General features: G+C 39.2%; 1 protein-coding gene across 2 annotated transcripts in view; it reads right to left on the bottom strand.

Moving 5' to 3' along the window:
* Positions 1-1,832: 1,832 nt before the first annotated feature.
* The window catches only part of CSF1R (colony stimulating factor 1 receptor), an 86,107-nt gene continuing 65,054 nt past the window's right edge, over positions 1,833-22,885 (bottom strand). The window contains exons 12-21 of one of the 2 annotated variants that reach the window (XM_075210036.1): positions 22,884-22,885; positions 21,733-21,843; positions 19,279-19,432; positions 17,698-17,777; positions 16,620-16,735; positions 15,058-15,180; positions 14,191-14,302; positions 13,340-13,439; positions 7,121-7,226; positions 1,833-6,274 (exon numbers count right to left, since the gene is read on the bottom strand). The exon at positions 22,884-22,885 is cut by the window's right edge and continues 103 nt beyond it. In XM_075210036.1, the coding sequence (XP_075066137.1) occupies positions 6,167-6,274; positions 7,121-7,226; positions 13,340-13,439; positions 14,191-14,302; positions 15,058-15,180; positions 16,620-16,735; positions 17,698-17,777; positions 19,279-19,432; positions 21,733-21,843; positions 22,884-22,885 (1,012 nt within the window). In that variant the 3' untranslated portion in view covers positions 1,833-6,166. The remainder of the gene's footprint in view (positions 6,275-7,120; positions 7,227-13,339; positions 13,440-14,190; positions 14,303-15,057; positions 15,181-16,619; positions 16,736-17,697; positions 17,778-19,278; positions 19,433-21,732; positions 21,844-22,883) is intronic. The other variant, XM_075210037.1, reaches the window with a different exon arrangement.

Below are 22,885 nucleotides of genomic sequence, written 5' to 3'. Positions count from 1 at the left end.
TCCTATTATCCACTCAGGTTCACTCTATATAGAGTGCAGTGTCTGCAACTGATTGTACCACACAACGCCATGTATTGTCCAGTTTTGGAGGCATCACAACAGTATGGTCACTTCAGTAATTGCATTGATGTTGCTAATAAACCTAACCCGGCATGTTTAACATAAGGAGAACATGGGAAAGGAGACTTTTATGTTTTACCTGAAAACATCCACACAATTCCACCAACAAACCTTTGTTTTAGGATTTTGAGTACAAAATGTGTGTGGGGTAATATATTATCTTTGACTCCACAGTGGACTATAGATAGATTACCTAGAGGACCCTGAAAGTCGTTTATGGAATTTTGATGGCTTTAAAGGCTAAACAATGCCTCTAAAGTCAATGCAGCTTTACATTTTCACTGCAAACTCGCCGATTTCTGGCGTCTTGCAGAAATCGTCACTTAATACAATTACCCCCAGGACTGTGATCCTCCCTCCTATTAATGCAGGCCTTTCTCAAACTAACAGTGGTGTTGTCGATGCCCCTCTCTTGTAAGCTTCCCATTCGCATTATCAACCGTTGGAACCTTCAGTAGGACTCGCTTGATTGGGGAAATATTTCCCCAAGGGTAAGTGAATCTGCATTTTTGGGTTATCTGAGTAAACGCCACCAACAACTAAATCTCTGCCCTCTTTATTTTCCCCACCCTGTTTGACGTGCACCTGTTGCCAGCAGGCAGTGGTGGCAGCCATTTTGTGAGCTGAACCAATTCAGAAGAACACAGCTTATAAATTCACTAGACATGAGAGCCTCACGAATAGCTGGTCATAAAGTACCTCCGTGATAGGCTATAATCTCATCAATATTGGATCACCTCACAAAATGGCTGCCTCCACTGTGTGGATGTGACATGTCCACTTTAATGCATTGCCCAATACTCTAGGCCTGAAGTCAGACTAATTGCTAGGAAAGGTTTGCCAATGCCACCCATTTAAATTATGCCATTCTTTCTAATAAAACATCCTCCCACCAGCAAAAAGGATTAGCTAAGATCAAAGTAAATAAGCTGAATACAGCCAAGCGTTTATGAATGTCTCTTGCATGTGTGTGTGTGGATCTATCTATCTATCTACACACACACATATATATACACAAACACAAGTTAACCCGTGCATGATACTCATGCATTCTAGTCAAATCAAGCTACTTAAGGTCTTAAAAAGGTTCTTGTCATGCATTTGGGCCATAGCCCAGGCCTCAACCACCAACCACTCCCCACTGTCACCCCCGGCAACCACCAACCACTCCCAACTGTCACTTCTCCTTCAAGAAATATATTTTTTTAAAATCTTTATAAAAACACTTTTAACAATTAAATGAACAAATTAAAAACATCTTAGTATACCAAATTTCAGCCCTTTCTGAATTTTTTTTTCCACACACACTAAGGGGCATATTCAATTAGCTTTTGGATTCGCGGTAACGCGTGTTGCCGCGAAAAGTGCGCGTTCTTGCGGGTATTACGGTACCGCATTAACGCCGATTTTCGTTCGCAACCCTATGGGCTGTGAACGAAAATCCACATTATTGCGGTACCGTGTATTACATTTCGCGGCTGTTCCGGCGCGTTACCGCGAATCCAAAAGCTAATTGAATATGCCCCTAAGAATTTAGTAGGTCAGTGTATAACTCTGCCCAGCAGGTGGCGCTGCAGCTTGGTTTTATTTTTTCCCCACACACACAGACAGACAGACTAACACACGCCACTAGACATTTATATTATAGATATATATTGCATAAAATGACATCGACCTTTAACCCTTTTTAAAACAAAATAAAATCAAACACATTCAGTAGATTTCACGTTTATTTGAAATTGGAAGTGTTAATACTGTTAGAGGCTTTTCCCAAGCCTTTGACATAGCTGCCAATTGACTCATTACAATACAATATGATTAGGTGTTATTTATTAAAGTATGAAACATAAATTACAAAATTTAGGTACACATGAAGTAATTATAAAATATAAATGTATGACCCTGCCAAATTAAGGCAAACTTTCTACTACTTAATAATAATTACAGTATAATGCTACATCCTCTCATGACGGCTATTACAAAGCTGTAAAACAAAATGACAATGATTGCCAAAATCAATACAAAATGATCAAAGTAGTAAACATATCCGCGAAACAATAACAGCATATATTCTGATTAGATTGCATTCTGAAAATATGTATATTTCATAGAAGGAATAATCCTTGTGCTGCCCAAAGACCACTACGAAGTAAAAAAAAAAAAAAAAAATACGATTAAGGATAGGTACACACTACAGAAATTTTCGACCAATGTCTTATCTACTGCAGAATTGGAACGAAGTTGTTCCATAGCTGAATGAGATTTTCAAGTCAGTTTTAAAATCTCGATTACTGATTTTATGTGCTTTGGAACGATAATCATTCATCCTTCCAGGGTACACATTACTGTCATAGCGGCCCAATCAGTCGTTTATTGTCCGATTGACCTGATAATCTACTGAAAACACTGTAGTGTGTACCTAGCTTGAAATGCCAGTTCCTCTTAAAGTACACTGAGTACACTATGTGTAGGCAACAGATTCAGTTGAACATTTTGTAGCATTCATAAATAGACAATGTGATATATTTTCATGACTTAATAGAACTTAAAATTGTGATGTATTTAGCTTGATGGAGGAGGCCAGTTTAGTTCACATAACCTATTAACTGAGCACGATTTGAAGAAATTCTATTTAGAATAGAGTTGCACAACCTGTGGAAACCGGTTTTGGGCTATATTGTCCTACATGCCTTATATACATCACAGAAAATGACACAGGATTTCTAGGAGTCCTCCCCTGAGATAGTCTTTAATTCTCCTGGACAGTGAGCAATGGGCAGGGACAAGGGGACATTGAGTCGATTTGTTTCATTACTGAACTACCCACTGTTACGTGGGAGTCTGTGGTGATGCTTATCTACCCCTTTCCACCCGGACTTTGTAGACCTGCATTCTCCATCTCCTGGAGGGCAGATCCACAAAGTCGACAAGTATACAATGCATTGTATTGTGAGCTCTTTCGGGATTACAAAACAACGTCACATCTATACTTCAGGTCCCAGCTTAAATATGGTTGAGGCCCATTGACTTAGAAAAGACTCAGATTGCTAAAAAGTGCAAAGCCTAGGGGCTTAAAATTAAGAAGGCAGATCGTGGTTACGAGTGACTACACTTTCCGTTACCTTGGCACTTTATATGGGTAACCACGATCTGCCTTCTTAGTTGAATATGCCTCTTAGGGGCATATTCAATTGTAGTTTTTCCGCACCGCAGAAAAACTATTACCGTTAATACGGTAATAGTTAGCTGGATTTCAGCTTGCGGCTCAGGGAGCTGCGAGCTGAAATCCAGCGAGAAAATTACTGTATTAACGTTTTTTTCGCGCACTATTACCGTAATAACGGTAATAGTGCGTGGACCATGGGATTTTTGGCGTTTCCGCCGACAATTGAATACGTCCCTTAGAGTCAATATTTTGAAACTAATATACAGCCAGATATAAATCGCTGATCATTTGGCTCTACACTTATTTAATGGGATAAGCTCAGAATAATGTACATAGGCAATTTTGCAGTTGCAACTTGCCATTATTTCCAATAGAACAAATATGTTTTGAAATGGAAAAAAATCAGTTTAAAACAGTACATTGTGCAATCTGATTCTAAAGCCCAAAACACAACATGTATTTTGAGTCACTAAGGGTCATTTTTGCCTTGCACTGAGTGTGTGCCATTTGTGCCAATATACGTGTAAATAACATCAATTGTTACAAAGAAGGTCGTCATGTTTATATGTTAGTGGAGAGGGTTCCAACCAGGCTTTGGAGAGTGGACAAGCGGGGCATCGCAGAGGGTGGAAACCAGGTGTCTGCTTATAATTTCAATTGAACTCTTTTTGCACCTTCAATACATACTTTTATATAGGAAACTGCATTTTCAGGCGCATTTTGATCAAAGTAAAAATATTTCATTTTAAAATCATTTGGGACATAGCTGAGCCTAAAACAAGCAGCATTTTTGGAGAGAAATCCAAAACGTGAAAATAATAAAAGGGGTGCTAGAATTGACTTTCAAGTGACATTCTTACTATTTCCACCATGTACATTTACAGCCAGTTCCACAATCCCGCAGAAGATGATTTATTTTCTGTGAGCAGTTTCCAAGACAGGGAATCTGGTAGTCACCAATTAATGCGTTAGATGGACAAATAGGTGGATTTGCCCTCTGCGTGCCCATAAGTTATGGACTTTTGTAAATGACCTGGTACCGCATTTCTACTGTGTCATGAGAAATGAAATATTTTTCTGAGGATAATTCTATAGGTTACATCTTGGGGTTTTATGACTGTAATCTGAGGATCACTTTACCATTACTCCCTTCATAGACTTTCCTCTGTAATTGTGAAACGGATTAAATGACAATTACAGACAGATGTCAGAACCACTGTTGGTTTTCACACTTGTACTACAGTGGAATATACAGCAATCATTAAGGACAAAGCGATGAGGGTAGGTAATCTGTTGTAAATAAAAAAAAATAGCCTGACAAGTTAGTGACTGCTGAGAAATGATGTTTTAAAACCCTCCACTATGATATAAGCTTATTTGAACTTGACAATTATATCTAAATATGCAGTAAATACTTTCTGTAAAAAGGTATGTACTTAACAAGTACTGCACTATAGAGCTTTAAATTCATACTTGCCAACCTTCTTTAATTGGCCTCCGGGAGATCCTGGAGAGGGGGTGTGGTGAATGACGTCATATTGGCCCTGCGATAAACACGTCATTTTGCAGCGGCAGGCGGGGCCAAAATGACGCTATTCACTGGAGACCTAGCCGGAATTCGGGAGTCTCTCGGACATTCCAGGAGAGTGGGCAAGTATGTTTAAATGAATAAACTATATTGGCAAATCACATAAAGGAAATGAAGCAAGCCAGCTTATTATAATCAATACAAGGCCTTGAACTATATAAGAAGCAGCAACCAGTTCCTGTATTCTCTGGTTTATGCAAATGACATCATGGCTAAGGTTAAGCCTGCTTATGTTGTTAAATACCTTGCAAATCATTAAGAACTGCCAAGGGACTGTGGCTGTAAAGGGACTGTGTATGTGTATGCATGTTTGCAATATGTGTAACATTGCTTGAGCAAAGGTCTAGACTTTTAAGCAATTTTGGCAATTTAAAGCTGCAATACCACCTAGGAAGGAAGTGGAACATTATAGCTCTGTCCCTTCCCCATAGTCTGTGCAGCGGTTTTCTAATCTCCAGGCTTTGTGATTAGTCTCACAGTACCTTCTGAGCACCAATGGCTGTGTGACGTTTTGGATGGAGGATCAGTGAGAAACTTAAATCACAAGCATTTTGCTCACACTCCTGTTTTAACCCTCCCAACATGTCTGCTCTTGGTAGAGAGACATGAGGCGCGGCCACGGCGCAACAGAGGATTGGCCACTCCCCCTTAGGGCTGCATTGTGCTGTAAAGTGATATGCTACCCACTAGTTACCTTCCTTTCCCCAACACTCCCACCCACGGGACAAACATGTCCCTGGGCAGTACAGTGCCCTAAAATCGAGACTGTCCTGCTGAAATTGGGACAGTTGGGAGGTATGCGTTCTGCAGCCATTTATCATGGTGAACAATCATATTCACCACTTTAGGTGGTAAGGAAGCTTTAAGATGGCAGACCATGACTAATGGTAAAAACACCTCATTTAATATATTCTTTCTGATTTTGATAACTTTAGATACATAATTGTTTGGGCCGATGTTTCTGAAACATACACCCTAGTGGACCCTATAAGGAACTGCACACAAATAGGTCAGTTAATGATTGTCAGTAAGTCTCCAAATACCTGTTATGTTATTGGATGCAGTAGAAAATGACAGTTGCTCAGACAGTTTTCAGTGTTGTGACATTAATGCTACATTTTATCCATATTCCTCTGAACCTGAGAACAGAGATTGTGTGTCATTAGCTTAATAAGGTAAAAAGAATGCTCGAATCCAAACTTAGTTTATGGAATCTTCGAGTTCTGCCACAATCTTACAGTCCCTGCAGACTTAGTAAACGGTCTTTGGTATCCAGTGTGGCTATATCAGGACTAGCGGAACTGGTAATTGTTTCCTTTCATGAGGGGTTCCTGGATGTCCACACACTTTACATCCATGCATTGTTCATCTTCTTGCCCCTGAATAATGTTTGCATATTCCTTAAAAAAAAATTGAAAGCGCATTGTAAAATAAGAGCTAGCATTCACAATGTACTGTGAAAGTGGTTTCCACCTGCAAATTACTTGAATCCTCCCTCCTGCAATCTAACATATTATTATCATTGTTTTTTTTGTTTTTCTTCTAGATCCCTCCTGAGTGGGATGTCTTTAGATGATGCATCTTTTGTGTTTTCCTTTCTAGGGCACCGTTACAACATAAAGTTGCTCTACAGAAACCTGCAAATTTGAGCGTTCTTTTGTTTAACTATTGGCTGACAACGATAGATGATATGTTATTTCCCTCACTAATATGACTAGTGATAAAATTAAATGGTATATGTACCCTATACATATGTGCATGCATGGTAAACTCATTTGTCCGATTTCCTCCCACACTCCAAAAACATACTGGTAGGTTAATTGGCTGCTAACAAAATTGACCGTAATTTGTGTATGTTAGGGAATTTAGACTGTAAGTCCCAATGGGGCAGGGACTGATGTGAGTGAGTTCTCTGTACAACGCTGCGGAATTAGTGGCGCTATATAAATAGATGATGATGATTTGACAGAATATATTTAATAATATTAGTGGGGCCCCTAATCTTGTTTGATCTGATGTAGTAAAATGAAAAACCCATCTGTAGATAATCACAGTGAAAACCATGGGGGAAATTATAATGAAGAATCACAATACATTATGACTAAATTTTGTCCCAGACAAGAGACTACTATTATTTTATATGAGCAGGGATAAAAACACATTTGCTTATAAAATAAATAGTTTTTCAGGATAATATAACTATATGGATGTTTTAAAAGGTGAAGGGTTGGTGTTCATGGTCTTACCTGGTCTTTGATGAGATTCATTTGCCTGTTGATGATATCGGTGATCTGGTTAAAGGTTGGGCGCAGAGTAGGCTCCAAGTCCCAGCATGATTTCATGAGGCGATATCTAAGATTAAGAATACATTACAACCAAACAATCATGACATTAAAGATAACGGGCCTGATTCATTAAGGATCTTAACTTGAGAAACTTCTTATTTCAGTCTCCTGGACAAAACCATGTTACAATGCAAGGGGTGCAAATTAGTATTCTGTTTTGCACATAAGTTAAATACTGACTGTCTTTTCACGTAGCACACAAATACTTGATAGCTTATTTGTACACTGAAATTTAAAGTTGATATTTTTGTGCTACATGAAAAAACAGTCAGTATTTAACTTATGTGCAAAACAGAATACTAATTTGCACCCCTTGCATTGTAACATGGTTTTGTCCAGGAGACTGAAATAAGAAGTTTCTCAAGTTAAGATCCTTAATGAATCAGGGCCAACATTATGAACATTTTAATTAAATTATACTTAAGTTGTTCCTAGACTTGTGCTCAATGTAAAATATGTTGATTAACTACACACGATGGGCAAGTTAAATACAGTTATATTTTCCTTAAAGTCTGCTCATCACCCAGTGGAGACCGCCATTTTGAGAGCTGCACAAATATTTATGAGAACGCAACTTATCATTTAACTAGCATAAAGTGACATCACTTATGTTTTAAGTATAGAGGTTGGGAAAAATTTCTGCAGCCACATTATATAATATAGCTGCTGATACATAGTATTCTGAGTTATTGTATCCTTGTATGTTTTGGTTAACTTGTGTCCATCACTAGATATTCTGCTTGGCTATTCCTTAAATCTGTTGTAGTTTGTTCATTTTTATACACATGCAAAAGCACCTAAGTGAAGGGAAATGCTCAATGATTAAAACAGCAGTATATTAATAATTGTGATATGTCTTCGTTATAATATCTAATGTAATGTGTGTTGAAATTCTAACACGTGACTTCTCAGTGGAGTAATTGAATGCAGCTACTTTAATCAGCCTAAGTGACAAAGCTGAGTGGACAGAAATTCCAATGAATGGCTGACCACACATTTGTTAGTGGACAGATGGTTTATTATGATTGAGCATCTATAGGACTCCTTATAAGTTTTGTGGTCATACACCCTGTGAAATATCTATTGAAAATTTATATATTGAAGAAAATATTTTCAATATCCTAGAAATATACAGATTCTTTGTATATGTTGAAGCTGTGTTTTATTGATAAGTAATGTATCATATATATTGCGTGTTATGCCTTTAAGATGTCTAATTTGGCAATCTGTATAAGCTTCAATGTTAATGGATTTGTACAAATACAGAAGAACTTGAAAGTTTCAGAGAAGAGGGAAAGAGATAGAGGGCACTATTGATCAGCATTGTCTTTTTGAAATCAAAGCTTTTTGCAATTTTGCAGCAGGATTGAAAACGGCATTTTTTTTCAAAGGCAAAACAGACCTGTGTGGTTGGTAAATATATATTTTCCAACCCAACCTGTCTGGTGGTACCTTTAATACAATTGTAGTTTTAAATCTAACTAGCAAAATTGTAGAAAATCGGCTAGGCTGTGTTCAGTTCTCGGTGGACTATTTATCAAGGGGATTTAAGCCCTAAAACCTGCAAAAATGGGAATTTTTGCAGTATCCAGGACTTCTCCCTATTTGCCAAAACCCCTGGCCGGTGACGACTATCTCAGGCTGGAACCATTGCTGGGGGCCATCTGCGATACTTCCCCAGCCTGTTTACCAAGAACAATGGTGGTGCAAATACTGCTGCTGTCCTCTGATTGCTAATGACATCTGAGGATGGAGATAGCCAGAGTGCCCAAAGGAAAAAATGCATTATTATTAAAATATTTTATTTTTTTTCCCATTTTTTGTTAAAATAAATGTTTGTTTTTGTTTTTTGTTTTTACAATTTACAGTGTGCATGCACGAGTCAGCATGCTTGATCATGCATGTGCAGAAGCACCCTCCCCAGGCCTGGAAAGTGGTAAGACCCCTCTTTCTGCTGACAGGCAATATCACAGGGAACTGAGCTTTGCTCCCTTATATCTGTAATTTATTTTAAAAATATAGGGTTAGCTTACTGCTTCACCACAACATGTAGTGGAACTGAAATCCCAGGTACTACTGGTAGAGTCCTGAATGCATCTTACGAATTGTCCAACTTTGTATATACACGCAATTTGTTTAGTGAACACTTTTTACATCTGCATTTTTGGACGTAAATATGTTCAAGCTCAGCATCAGCACCGTAGAATTTATAAACCATAACCTGCCACTAAATACCAATGCACTTTTCAGCAGATTTAAGAGGGATCTACCATTTGTTTGGCCATTCCCCTTTTCTAGTTTAAATAACCACTAATGAAATGTCTGAATTCCTCGCTAAAAAAACCTCTGCGCCACTAATACCAGGACTCAAGCAGTATCTTTTGGACAATGTCTTATCTTCCCAAACATCAGTGGTCATCACATATAGGTGTTGGATTTTTTTTGTATGGTGCGTTGACACCCACAATATCCTATCAGTTTGCAGACAATATCTTAATGAGCAGTTCCTTTTCAAAATAGCAAAGCAACTGCTCTGAGAAATGCACGGTGTAAGTAGTACAATTGCTCCCTGTACAGTAGCTTGTAGAATGTGTCAATTCCCATAGAACATTAACTCAGTGCAGGCAAATAGGAGCTATAAACACAGAGCTCTTCAAGCTAAAATTATTTTAAATTAAAGTTATATATTAGTCTAATAGACAAAACGATTAAAAAAATAGTTTTCATGGCAGTGCTCCAAGGGTGAGTGGTTACCAGGCAATGTGTGTGCTGGGAAAACATTTGTTACCTATGGAATGGATAAAATAAGTGAAATGCGTGAGGATACAGGTGTAGCTTACTAAAGTACCACCCCAAGTGTACTCTAGGGACTAAGGTAGCTGTTGTTACAGCACCTCATGAGTAGTACCGTCGTTGCACAACACTTCTTAGAATATGGGAGAGACTACTTAGAACATATGTGGGGGGGTGACTGGCTGTGTAGAAGGAGGAGCCACCAACCCGGTGTGGTCACGCCCTCTTTGGTGACTATGGAAGGGGACCTACGGAGTTGCTGTACTGGGGCCCCAAATTTCTCTTGGTGGCCATCTAAATGCATAGATATAAAATTCCAAAGCCACAGTCTTCATGCACATTTTATGGATAAAATACATTGGGCACACAAAGCCCTTGTGTATAGAGATGAGCGCACTCGGATTTCTGAAATCCGAGCCCACCCGAACGTTGCGGATCCGAGCCGGATCCGAGACAGATCCGGGTATTTTTGCAAAACTGAAACCGAGGCTCTGAGTCATAATCCCACTGTCGGATCTCGCGATACTCGGATCCTATAAATTCCCCGCTAGTCACCGCCATCTTCACTCGGGCATTGATCAGGGTAGAGGGAGGGTGTGTTAGGTGATCCTCTGTCCTGCTATATCTCGTGCTGTTCAGTTCTGTGCTGTGCTCTGTGTTCTGCTCAGTCCAGTGGTGCTGTGTCCTGTGCTCTGTCCTTCTGAGTTCAGTGGTGCTGCTGGGTCCTGTGCTGTGTCCTTCTAAGGGCATTGTTATTTCCCCATTATTCCCAAATTATAAAAAATTATAAAAAAAAGTAATTATAAAAAAAAAAAAAAAAATATCCCTAAACAATCCTGCAGTATAAGTCCATTGGTACTGCTATATTACAAAGTTCACACATTCTGCAGTATAAGTCCATTGGTACTGCTATATGACAAAGATCACTCATTCTGCAGTATAAGTCCAGTGGTACTGCAATATTACAAAGTTCACTCATTCTGCAGTATAAGTCCATTGGTACTGCAATATTACAAAGTTCACACATTCTGCAGTATAAGTCCAGTGGTACTCTCCTGTGCCACATATAATTTTTAAAGGCTTTGCCGAGTGTGTGTGACTTAGGGGTACACTCTTGTGCTATATATAATGCAGAACAAAAATTTGGAGGATAAAGTAGGGTAAGATCAAGACCCACTTCCTCCTAATGCTGAAGCTGCTGCCACTAGTCATGACATAGACGATGAAATGCCATCAACGTTGTCTGGCAAGCCCAATGCCCAATCTCCTAGTACAGGACATGTAAAATCCAAAAAGCCCAAGTTCAGTAAAAGTAGCAAAAAGAGAAACTTAAAATCATCTGAGGAGAAACGTAAAGTTGCTAATATGCCATTTACAACACGCAGTGGCAAGGAACGGATTAGGTCCTGGCCCGTGTTCATGACTAGTGGTTCAGCTTCACCCAAGGAACTAAGCCCTCCTCCCCCCCCTACAAAAAAAATTAAGAGAGTTATGCTGTCAGCAACAACACAGCAAACAACTCTGCCTTCTAAAGAGAAATTATCACAAATCCACAAGGCGAGTCCAAGGGTGTTGGTGGTTGCAAAGCCTGACCTTCCCATCATTGTACAGGAAGAGGTGGCTCCTTCCACCATTTGCAGCACGCCCTCTGCATATGCTGGAAGTATCACCCACAGTGCAGTTACAGATTTGGCTAATGAAGGTGTGAATGTTGTACACCGGGAGGAGGATATTGATGATTATGATGCAGACAGATACCAAATTGCCTTTCTCAATTTCTATTTATATTCTAGATTATATATCGGCTGAAAAGTTTTCTATTTTACTCCTAGTGGAGAGGGGATCTGATGCAGACAGATACCAAACTGCCTTTGTCCATTTCTTTGTATATTTGAATCTCTAGTTCTACAGTCTATGCAGGCTGCTTTTTTTTATATTCAACTACAAGTGTAGGGCGGGGGGGGGGGGGGGGCGGCATAGATAGCCACCAAAGTAACGTAGTCCATTTAATTTCACTTTCTAGCTCCCCAGTCTGTGCAGCCTGCTTTTTTTTTATCTTCAAAGTATTTACAAGCCTTGCAATCTAAATTAACAAGAGGTAGTGACGTGCTAGAACTCCACCCTCTATATGCTGCAGAGATTGGAGGAGCATCAAAAGGCCATTCAAGCCTACACAGCCACCTACGACATAGGAAAAGGAGTGGGGATGCGCCTGAGTCAAGCGCACTGGAGAATGATTTCCGTGTTGTGCAAGGTTCTGCAGCCATTTGAACTTGCCACACGAGAAGTCAGTTCCGACATTGCCAGCTGTTACACCATTGCGATTCCACCAAGCATGTAGCTCTTGTGGATGAAGCCCTTCCTACGCTTTGCCAGGATTCGAGGGTGGTCAGTATTTTAAAGTCAGAGGAATACATTCTGGCCACCGTTCTCGATCCTCGGTTTAAAGCGTATGTTGTGTCTCTGTTTCCGGCGGACACAAGTCTACAGCGGTGCAAAGACCTGCTGGTCAGGAGATTGTCCTCTGAAGAGGACCGTGACATGCCACCAGCTCCACCTTCATTTTCATCACTGTTTGTGCAGTTCCAAAAAAGAGGAACTGCCATTTCTATTACTACCTTCTTTCTTTCTCTATTTAAAAAAAAACCCAAATAACTGCCATTTCTATTACAACGTTAATTGTTTGTGCAGTCACAAAAAAGAGGAACTGCGCCCTTAACTGCTATGTTGATTTTAGACGTCCATCCAGTGTCCACCATCTGTGCACTGGAATTCAGACCAGTTGAGTATTTTATTATTATATTGTGGCCCCGGTACCAAATTGGGTACCGGGGCCACTCCACTACGCAGTCCAGATACTTTTTTGGTGGAATTCAGACCAGTTGAGGGTTTTTTTATTATATTGTGGGGACCACTCCACTACGCAGTCCAGATACTTTTTTGGTGGAATTCAGACCAGTTGAGGGTGATATATTGTGGCCCCGGTACCAAATTGGGTACCGGGACCACTCACTCCACTATGCAGTCCAGAAAGCTACCTCGGTGAAATGTTTTGGACTAAAAACAATATTGTGAGGTGTGAGGGTGTTCAGAATAGACTGGAAATTAGTGGAAATGATTGTTATTGAATGTTATTGAGGTTAATAATAGTGTAGGAGTGAAAATAAGCCCAAAAACTTGATTTTGGAACTTTTTATGCTTTTTTCAAAATAAATCCGAACCAAAACCTTTCGACAGGTGTTTTGCGAAACAAATCCGAACCCAAAACACAAGACACCAAAAGTGGTCAGTGCACATCTCTACTTGTGTAACATCAGTCTTACTTACATTTCAATAGGCGCATAATCTGGACAGTCCATCTTGTATCCTTCTTTTATCATTTTGTAAAACTTTCGATTTACAATAATACCAGTGTAAGGGCTTCTACCTGTAATCAAACAGTAGGAACTAAATTACAAACTGGACATTTATAATTTCCACTAGAAGCAGGGACATCTTACATTCCTTTGCCCACTCGCAAAGAAGCAATATTAGATTTCATACGTACATCAACTACCTGTCACTATTTGTAAGAGTGACTGAGAACCTGGGATCCAGTGATCATAAAGCAGCAAGGTTTAATGTAATGCCAGAGACTGTCTCATATCACATGAGATGATCTTTGGAGGGAAGACTTTGAAGAGATGGGAATATATATGATTTTTGGCAGGGTGGAGGGATGCAGGAACAGTGGGCAACATTAGAAAAGTACAATATTAAAAGCATCAGACCTTTGTATCAACGGGTTAGGAAAAGCACAAGGAAAGAAAGCCAATTTGGCTTTCAAAAGCGGCAGCAAGTATTGTAAGCGCAAAAAAGCTGACTTTTAGGAAAGGCAGAAGAAGGCAAAAACAGCAATCAGATGTGCACCAGCCCAAGCTGGGGAGAAGATGACACAGTCTGTAATAAAAGGGAACAAAACCTTTATAGGTATATAAGTGAAAAAATAATAATAATATGATGATAGAAAGACTAAAGACAGAGAATGTCTTCATGAGGGAGACAATGATAAACTTCATTTCATATAAGGGTTCACTTGACACCACAATATTCCTGTGATGGACATGACATCACTATTCAGCATGGTTAGGGGACCCTGCTGCTTCCAATCATTTTCTGTCTGGAAGATCTATACCTACCAAGTGAGAACATCTCCCACAGAAGGATTCCATAGGACCAAACATCACTTTGTACTGTGTAGATACAGTCAAAAATGCTTTCAGGGGCCATCCACTTAACAGGCAGACGAGCCTAAAAACATAAAGAATATTCAACAATTCTAAAAGAATGAATGTAGAAGAAAAAATAACTAATATTGCACAACATTGATTTTGCCCTAAGAATATCTCAATCAGAAACTATGGCCAATGGACGGTTGTGACAGGATGAGACACCTTGTCGACCACCACGCTTTATGGGGTTTTGCTGGTTGTAAACAAATGTCATCAGTGACTACTCCTTTTGGTGCCGCTTGAACAAACCGGTCACTTCTCAGAGAAGAAGCGGACTCATTGTTGTATATTTTTAATTTGGGTTCTGACCAGGCTTTTTTTTATTGCATACACACACACACACACACACACACACACACACATATACATATACATATATACACACACACACACACACATATACATACAGAGAGAGAGAGAGATTCTCTCTTTAAAGACAACTTACCTACTGTGTTTGAGCTTACTGAAACAAGTGCCCATGCTGAGTGTGAAATTATTGGCAGTGTGATAATGCTTTTATTGACAGCCCAATTGTGTGGGCATTTTTGTTATTAAAGTAGACCCTTCACCCGCACACATTGGGGGCAGCTGTGCTGTTGAATGAACCAACATTCTGTCTATCAATAGGAATTATTGGCATCACCCGATATTTGTTCAGCCTATCAAATGGCTGTTGTCAATGTTTGTAGGTGAACAGTCTGCTTTAAATGTATCAAGATGTTAATAGGAATGTTATCATTATATAATAGGATAAATGAAGAATGGAAGGCTTACATTGCCTTTGACAACATAGTTGCTATCATTCTCGATGTCCCTGGCCAGGCCAAAGTCACAGATCTTAGCCAGGCGCCCCTGCGTCACCAATACGTTTCTTGCAGCAACATCTCTGTGAATACACTAAACGTGAATTAACAAACCATTAGTGTAAAGTAAATATCCTAAGTTCATGCAAAGCTGGAGAATACGGCCATGAGAAATATAATAAAGATGTGGGAATACGCAGTGAAAATCCATTCTATATGAAGAGGGTGATAATTAGTAGCTGGAACGTTGTATTGTTTTCATGGTCAATTTGACTGTTTTAGACCTAACTGGCCGCCAATCGCAGCATTTATGGGTTCACAAAGATCAGCGTTCGATTGGGATCTATCAGTTGTTTTGTTTATCAGATGGACGGTAAATGCGATCAGACGACGTGTATGCATCATCCAGCTAATTAACATGTGCAGTTTAGAGAAGAGAGGCCATATGGATAATAAATTAAATATTAAAATATTAAGTTACATAGTATTGTGTCTTATAGGGTTCAGAAAGGTATTTTATGTACAGTAACATTTTTACAAACAAGATAATTTCTGGAATAAAAGAACATACATTGGAACAGGTAGGCCAGGTAACAGAGAAGGATGTTTTTGTTACAGAAAAGGTGATAGAAGCATGGACTCCTCTCTCTGCAGAGGCATTGGGGACCAAGTAAAATAATTACAAATTTAAATGGACAAACCTATGGCTAGTGTAATGGATGGCCAGAAAAAACACAAATACATACCACCACAGCCCCAAACACAAACCCTTGGCGATCCAATGGACCTCTGCTGTAATCTCTGGGCCTGAGTCATTAAGCAGAGCAAAGCAAATAAAAAAAAAAAAGGAGTAAATTTGCTCCTGGACAAACCATGTTACAATGCAAGGGGTGCAAATTAGTTTATTGTTTTGCACGTAAAGAAAATAGTGGCTGCTTTTTCATGTAGCACACAGATACTTGATAATTTAAATTTTTAATTTTATACTGAAATTTGAAATTGATGTAGGACATTCCCTACCCCAACTATAAATCTGTCCCCACATTTTAAATTTACATCCCCCTCCCACTGCAATGCAACATGGTTTTGACAAGGTGCAAATTTACTCCTGTTTTTTGCTTTACTTTCCTTAAAGACTTAATGACAATACCAGCATCTGCATTACTTTGATAGTGGAAAAACCATGGTCTGCAAACAGTCTGAAGCTTCCTGCTCCTATCATCCATAAACTTCAAAACTGGGGAGGAGCAGACATACATGAAGACTTATAGGAGAACGGTAATCTTACCCTAGTCAAACACACCTTAAAAAGGCATATAATGTTGATGGAAACACACATTTATGATGATGGGGAGTTTTCCTACCCTTTTCCTGGCTTCTTCTAGATTATAACAAATAAATAAATCAATATGGGTATGTATTCCTTTGGTCTACTTAGCAAGATCGTCCGACTATCAAAGTGAGAGTTCTCTAACTGTTTGTGTGTTTCTTCTGCATTATCAATTCATCCAAAAATTCACGAAGGAGACTTACATTCTTAGAGGCCAAAAATGACATTCCCTGTGCAACTTGGAGTGAAAAGTTCAAAAGGTCATGAAGGTCCAATGGCAAATGATCATCCACGTCTTCTTCATCCTCCAAGAGATCTCCTGAAATACAAAGTTATCATATAGTCACAAAGCAAGAATTCTAACTCCTGATAAAGGTTCCCAACTGCAAAGTATCTTGGCATCCAGAGTGGTAAACATGAGAAGAAGCTTAATTAATAGAAAAGAAGCTGCAAAAATATAAGAAAGATGTGGCGTTTTGTCCAGAAAAGCTGGCAAGCCTTTTCATCACCCAGGTAGAGCTGCAGTTTAAGATAAGCTGTGACAGAGGAAGATACACATTGGAGGTGTTCAGCTGCAAGATCATTTACGGCATCACTACGGATGGCCCTCTAACCTTCAAAAGGGACGGACATTAACCTTAATCTCCGTAATAAATTAAAACTACATTTAATCAAATAAAGAGACAGGTATCTGTAGTAACATATCAGCAGGCATTTTAAGGACGTATTACAAGCTATAACATACAATCTGACAATACGGCAGAAAAGCTTCGGGGACTTATAGAACAATTGAGCTCCTGATGTGTCATATGAGATTCCAGTTGTTTTTAAAAAATGTATTTTCATTGAATGTCACTCCTTTGTCAGGAAGGCATGAAAGGAAATGGTCCCTGCTCTTTTGGGCAAGTCCATCTTTACCTTCTGTTTCATATTACTGTGATTTCTGTCAAGATCCCCTCATAATATGTTGGCACTTAATATAAATTAAACGCAATATAAATTAATGATGCTGAGAATAATATTTTAGCAGCAAAGAACACCCTTCTCTCTCCCTACATCTGCCCAAATGGCGTTTCTTGATGGCATTTGCAGGTCTAACATAACTGGGGTCACTTTGTAAATTACCACTCTCATTTTAAATAATTTTACATGAAGTCCAAACTGACGTTTAAGATTTGGATTTGCAGCATGCTTAGACTAGGTTCTGAAAAATACAGTTATGCATTGATTAATAACCAAATAACTGCCTCTATGCAGCAATTTTGTAGTGGGTAATCTTACCTTGTTTTGAGTTGGTTTTGGAGGTAGCAGGTTTCATATCAACATTACTGGAATTATCTTTGCTTCCAAATCCGCTGTCACTGGAAAAACAAAATTATCGTTCAGTGTCCACCTTTGCAGCCAAATATCACTTTCTTGTATTACACATCTGTGCTAAACGTGATATGCAAATTTATATACTGGAGGTGACTACATGCTTTTATTTACAAATTACCAGATTTTTCAAGAAATGGGAGAAAGCTGATAAGAGATTGTAAGCTTGCGAACAGGGCCCTCTCTGTCTGTCTGTATTACCCAGTATTGATTTATTGCTATTTGTTCCCAATTGTAAAGCGCTACGGAATTTGCTGGCGCTATATAAATAAATGATGATGAACATTCAGCATCAGAGGCAAACGAGCCAATCTCCAGAAATCATGTCCCTACACACTGCTGTATTGGAAAATTAGACTGATCTTGCCGCATGTCAATTATCTTAACGATGATCACAAACACATTGTGAATTAAATGGGCTGTGTCATCAAAACCACAAAACTAATTAAATAGAGATGTTTTTCAATAATAAACATTTGCACAATTAATTGTTATTATTCCTTTAAAGCAGCCTCCCATTATCATGGCCTTGTCCTTTTACCCAATGGATTTAACTAACTCAGCAACCAACAGGGCACACTTATCACCCTCTTAAACTACCAGAAACATTTGTATTTGCCTTGGGCATATTTTGAAAGAGACATTGCCATTTATAAACTTTATTTGATCTACCAACAAGATAAAAACCACTAAATCTAGACGTTTGCATTAAGAAAATTGACATACATGCTAGTCACAATTTCTTGAGGAAAAGGGGGATGTGGCTTGTTAACTTGGGGGTGTAACATAGCAAAATAGGATCATGGCTGAGTGTATAAAAAGCCTGAGCTATATATGTTAATATCTTGCTAGGTGTAGACAAATTTGTTTTAATAAGTGTGAAAAAATAGTATTTGCCATGGGCCCACTCAGAGATGGGCACCATTAGGCTTAATAGTGTTGGGGGTAAAAGTATCAAACTGCGAGTTTCTGGTGGGTTTGAAAAGTGGAGATGTTGCCTATAGCAACCAATCAGATTCTAGTTACCATTTATTTAGTGCATTCTACAACATGATAGCTAGAATCTGATTGGTTGCTATAAGCAACATCTCTACTTTTCAAATCCGCAGTTTGATACATTTCCCCTGGGAGTCTGGATATTAGTCTTTCAGAGAGCTTCTACCTCAGCTCCAAGTGTCCTAGGTGGGCAAGAGTCACTTTGTTAGAAAGACAAAGGGCGATCTCCTATTTCAAGTTAGCTGTTTGAAATAAATATACCGATCTTCAACTTTATCTTAATAATCCTAATTCCTAACCATAAACCTAGCTCAAGAAGTAAAAATGTCCCGGGTTTCAATATTTCCTTCCCAAAAATCTAAACGAAAACTTGTTACATTCAAGTTCTTGGATACCGTTACAAGTCATAAGTTTGAATTAGGTTTAGGGGCCCCACTAAAGTGATCATTGCCTTTGGCCTACTAAAAGTGGCCTTCACGATACCGCTATTACCTTACATACTTTTGTTCCACAGACATATTTTTGTAGTTGCCAGTAGACTCCGCCAGGGTTTCTGTGAACATACTGTTCAAGGCTTCCGCTTTTTTCCGCAAGAAGTTCAACAAGTCTCCATGCTGACAGTATTCAGTGATTACCAAAATAGGGCCTAGCAGACAGACGCACCATATTTAGAGAAATTTTCCTAAAGTGTATATGGCTATCTAAAATACAATGTCCTAGCAACAGAATTGCTATATAAATATATATATATATAAATATACATACATACACACATATGTGTAGTAAAGACAATGAGCCTGATTCATTAAGACACACATAATGAAAGCAACTTGTGTTTGTATTAAAATGCTTGTAAATAGGATATTGGTACGCCCGCCCCAAATTCAACATGAAATGAATCTGAAGACGGGGCAAACACAGGATTTGTAGAGGGGGGTTTCCACACCACGCCACCAGTGGGCGTGACCAGCATGCATGGGGGTGTGGCTATAATTTTAGACAGCTTTGTGAAGCGGGAGCAGGGTCCAGCCACCTCAATTATGCAGTGCCCCAGGCTTGGAAGGGGGTTTCCAAGTACTAGGAAACCCCTGCTGGGTTTGCCTATGGAAGATATGTGTGCTGATGAATATGGGTTTAAGTTTGCTCTACTAGACAAGACACTGCAGTATACGTCCAATAAATGTGTATAAGTTCACAAAAGATTGCCCAGATGATGGGGAGTTTTCCTACCCTTTTCCTGGGTAAATTTTTACCGTTGCTCCTGATTGCAAACACATATATTCGCAAACATACTGAGGCGCCATCACTAGTAATCGGCACTTAGACTAGACCTGTAACTGGAGCAAGAGATACAACAGAAAATCACGTATCTTGGAGATGCCCGAAGTTTGAATCGGATCCTGCTATGTGCGCTCGCGATTGGCACGCACTTACTGTACATTGACTACGTGCATCTGTCCATTCTCCACTCTGTCCCTCCCTGAAATAATAGGCTGTCGGAAGTGCGCTTGAGGGTGAATCAGACGCAGCTCCGTTCTTTGGCGTATGTTCTGGTTCTGGCCATGCACAGAGTGATTTTACGAATGATGTGCACAAAATCGGCAGATACGCTCCTTAATGAATCAGGACCAATATATTTCCTTCCATTTGGTTTTTATATCTCTGGGCTGTCATTTCATGCCTGTATGTAGAATTACCAATATGTATAGTTTCATTAACATCTTTCTACTCAAAGATGCCAATGAGATTTGAGCAGAATTTAGGGTTGATCTAGGATATAGGAATGAGTGACCAGGGCCCACTATGGATTCCATAACAGATACTGTATAGGATCCAGCCAACCTCTGGAAAGCTACAATATAAATAGTAAATCCATGAAACAAGATACAGCTTAAGTGTCCACCTTTCAAAACGGTTTTTAAAATAACATTTTGGTTCCACACATTATCCCTTAAGGGGACATTATACTAGAATATACCTTAATTTGCAAGCAACATGTGTGGTACAGATTTTCTTGATTAGCAATAACTAGTACTCCAATGTCTGAGGGATGCTTTGTTCAAATGTTATTACCTACTAACCCAAATAAATGTGGTCATTGGGTGACTCTGTAAAGTTGCCATTTATGTATGAAATTTCATCTCACTTCAGAAAAGCTGAAATATTGTCAGCCCTCACGCATTGGGGCAACACGGTGACTTAGTGGTTAGCACTTCTGCCTCACAGCACTGGGGTCATGAGTTTGATTCCTGACCATGGCCTTATCTGTGTGGAGTTTGTATGTTCTCCCCGTGTTTGCGTGGGTTTCCTCCGGGTGCTCCGGTTTCCTCCCACACTCCAAAAACATACTAGTAGGCTAATTGGCTGCTATCAAATTGCCCTTAGACTCTCTCGGTCTGTGTGTGTGTATGTTAGGGAATTTAGACTATAAGCTCCAATAGGGCAAGGACTGATGTAAATGATTTCTCTGTACAGCGCTACGGAATTAGTGGCGCTATAAATGCTTCATGTTTCATTAATGAAAGTAAGTAAAAAAAATGAGTACGTTTTCTCCTGGACAAAACCATATTACAATGCAAGAGGTGCAAATTAGTTTATTATTTTGCACAGAAGTTAAATACTGGCTGTTAATGTCATGTAGCACACAAATACTTGATAGCTTTATTTTTACCCTGAAATTTAAAATTGATCTAGGACATGCTCTACCCCAACTATAAATCTGCCATCATATTTTAAATTAAGCTTCTCTTCCAATACAACCTGGTTTTGCCAAGTTGCAAAGTTACTCATTTTGTTTGCTTTACTTTCCTTAATGAATCAGGCCCAATGTCGGAAGCAGTGCCGTACAAAGGAAGCAAATGGAGACTGAGAACTAAACAGAAAGCAAAAGGTGCAGCATACAAAACATAGCTGCTAGGTTCAAAGGAAAATACCACCAAATCTTACCTCCACTAGTGCAGGCACCCAGAAGATTAACAATGTTTTGGTGATTCCCCAAATGGCTGAGAATCTTGAGCTCTGACATCAAGGCTTCCACCTCATCTGAATGGGCACTGGCTAAACAAAACAGTAAAGAAAACTCACTTTATTCATGTTGTCTTCACAAGGTTGACGCCGTCATATTTGTTGGTTTAACCCATATTAATGACTATGCAGAGCATCAATTCACTTTGTGCCCTAGTGATGTCACTGGCATCTACTGCGTTGATCTTGTAGACTACAATCTCATGCGTCTTGGTCCAGCCCACTAAATGTTCTTTGCAGGAATAAAAAATAGCTCTGCAACGTCACAAACATATACATATAGCTGTACATAATACAATAGTTGCAGAGCTATTATTTCTACACAAAAATGCACAATTGACATGCATATATGTAAAATAAATCATAATTATATTTGGTGGCTAGTGATGTCATCACATATATCTGTGGCAAAAAATTTAAGTAATTTTGTGGAATAAGATTATTGAAATGAGATAAGGAGGTGGAGAGGGTACAGTTACAGGGAAATTCATGGCTCTGCTCAGCCATTTCTGCTCTGTAAAATGACTTTTGCATCAGCTCTGAAATGTTGGCGATCGTGTCTCATCCTATGCTTTTAATTGGATGCATTTTGCGCTATCCAGTTGCGCTTTGTCAGAGAAACATGTATAGATGCACTTTGTCCAATGTGATAAAGACAGTACCGATATCCTCTCACACTTATGATTAGTTTAAGCTATAAGTAAGCAGTATTTTAGGAGAAAAGCAGAAACATTTTCTGTCATTAATGGTGGTGGTTCTAAAGTATTAGACACCTATGATGGGAGGTTTAGAGTTTTGGACAGTGCGCTTAAAAAATGTCCTCCTCTCCACACACTTCTAGTTTACGCAGAGTCTCCCGAGAGTGGAGAATAGGTTTGTATCTTGATGCTTTGCTCTGTGCATCATTAATGATGTTCAGTGGGTGTTCAATACTCAATATGCACCCCTCCTACCTTTCACCCAAGGTGCCTCTTCTCCCTACTCCTGTGTACATTAATTTACACATGCGTGGAAACAGAGGTCAGGCTCTGAGTTTAGTTTGCTTTGAACTTAGGCAGGTAACGTTCACTCACGT

The sequence above is a fragment of the Mixophyes fleayi genome, chromosome 4 (genome assembly GCF_038048845.1).
Source record: "Mixophyes fleayi isolate aMixFle1 chromosome 4, aMixFle1.hap1, whole genome shotgun sequence".
Lineage (NCBI taxonomy): Eukaryota > Metazoa > Chordata > Amphibia > Anura > Limnodynastidae > Mixophyes > Mixophyes fleayi.
Note: the sequence above shows the minus strand (reverse complement) of the source record. Positions and strands in the feature narration are given on the sequence as shown.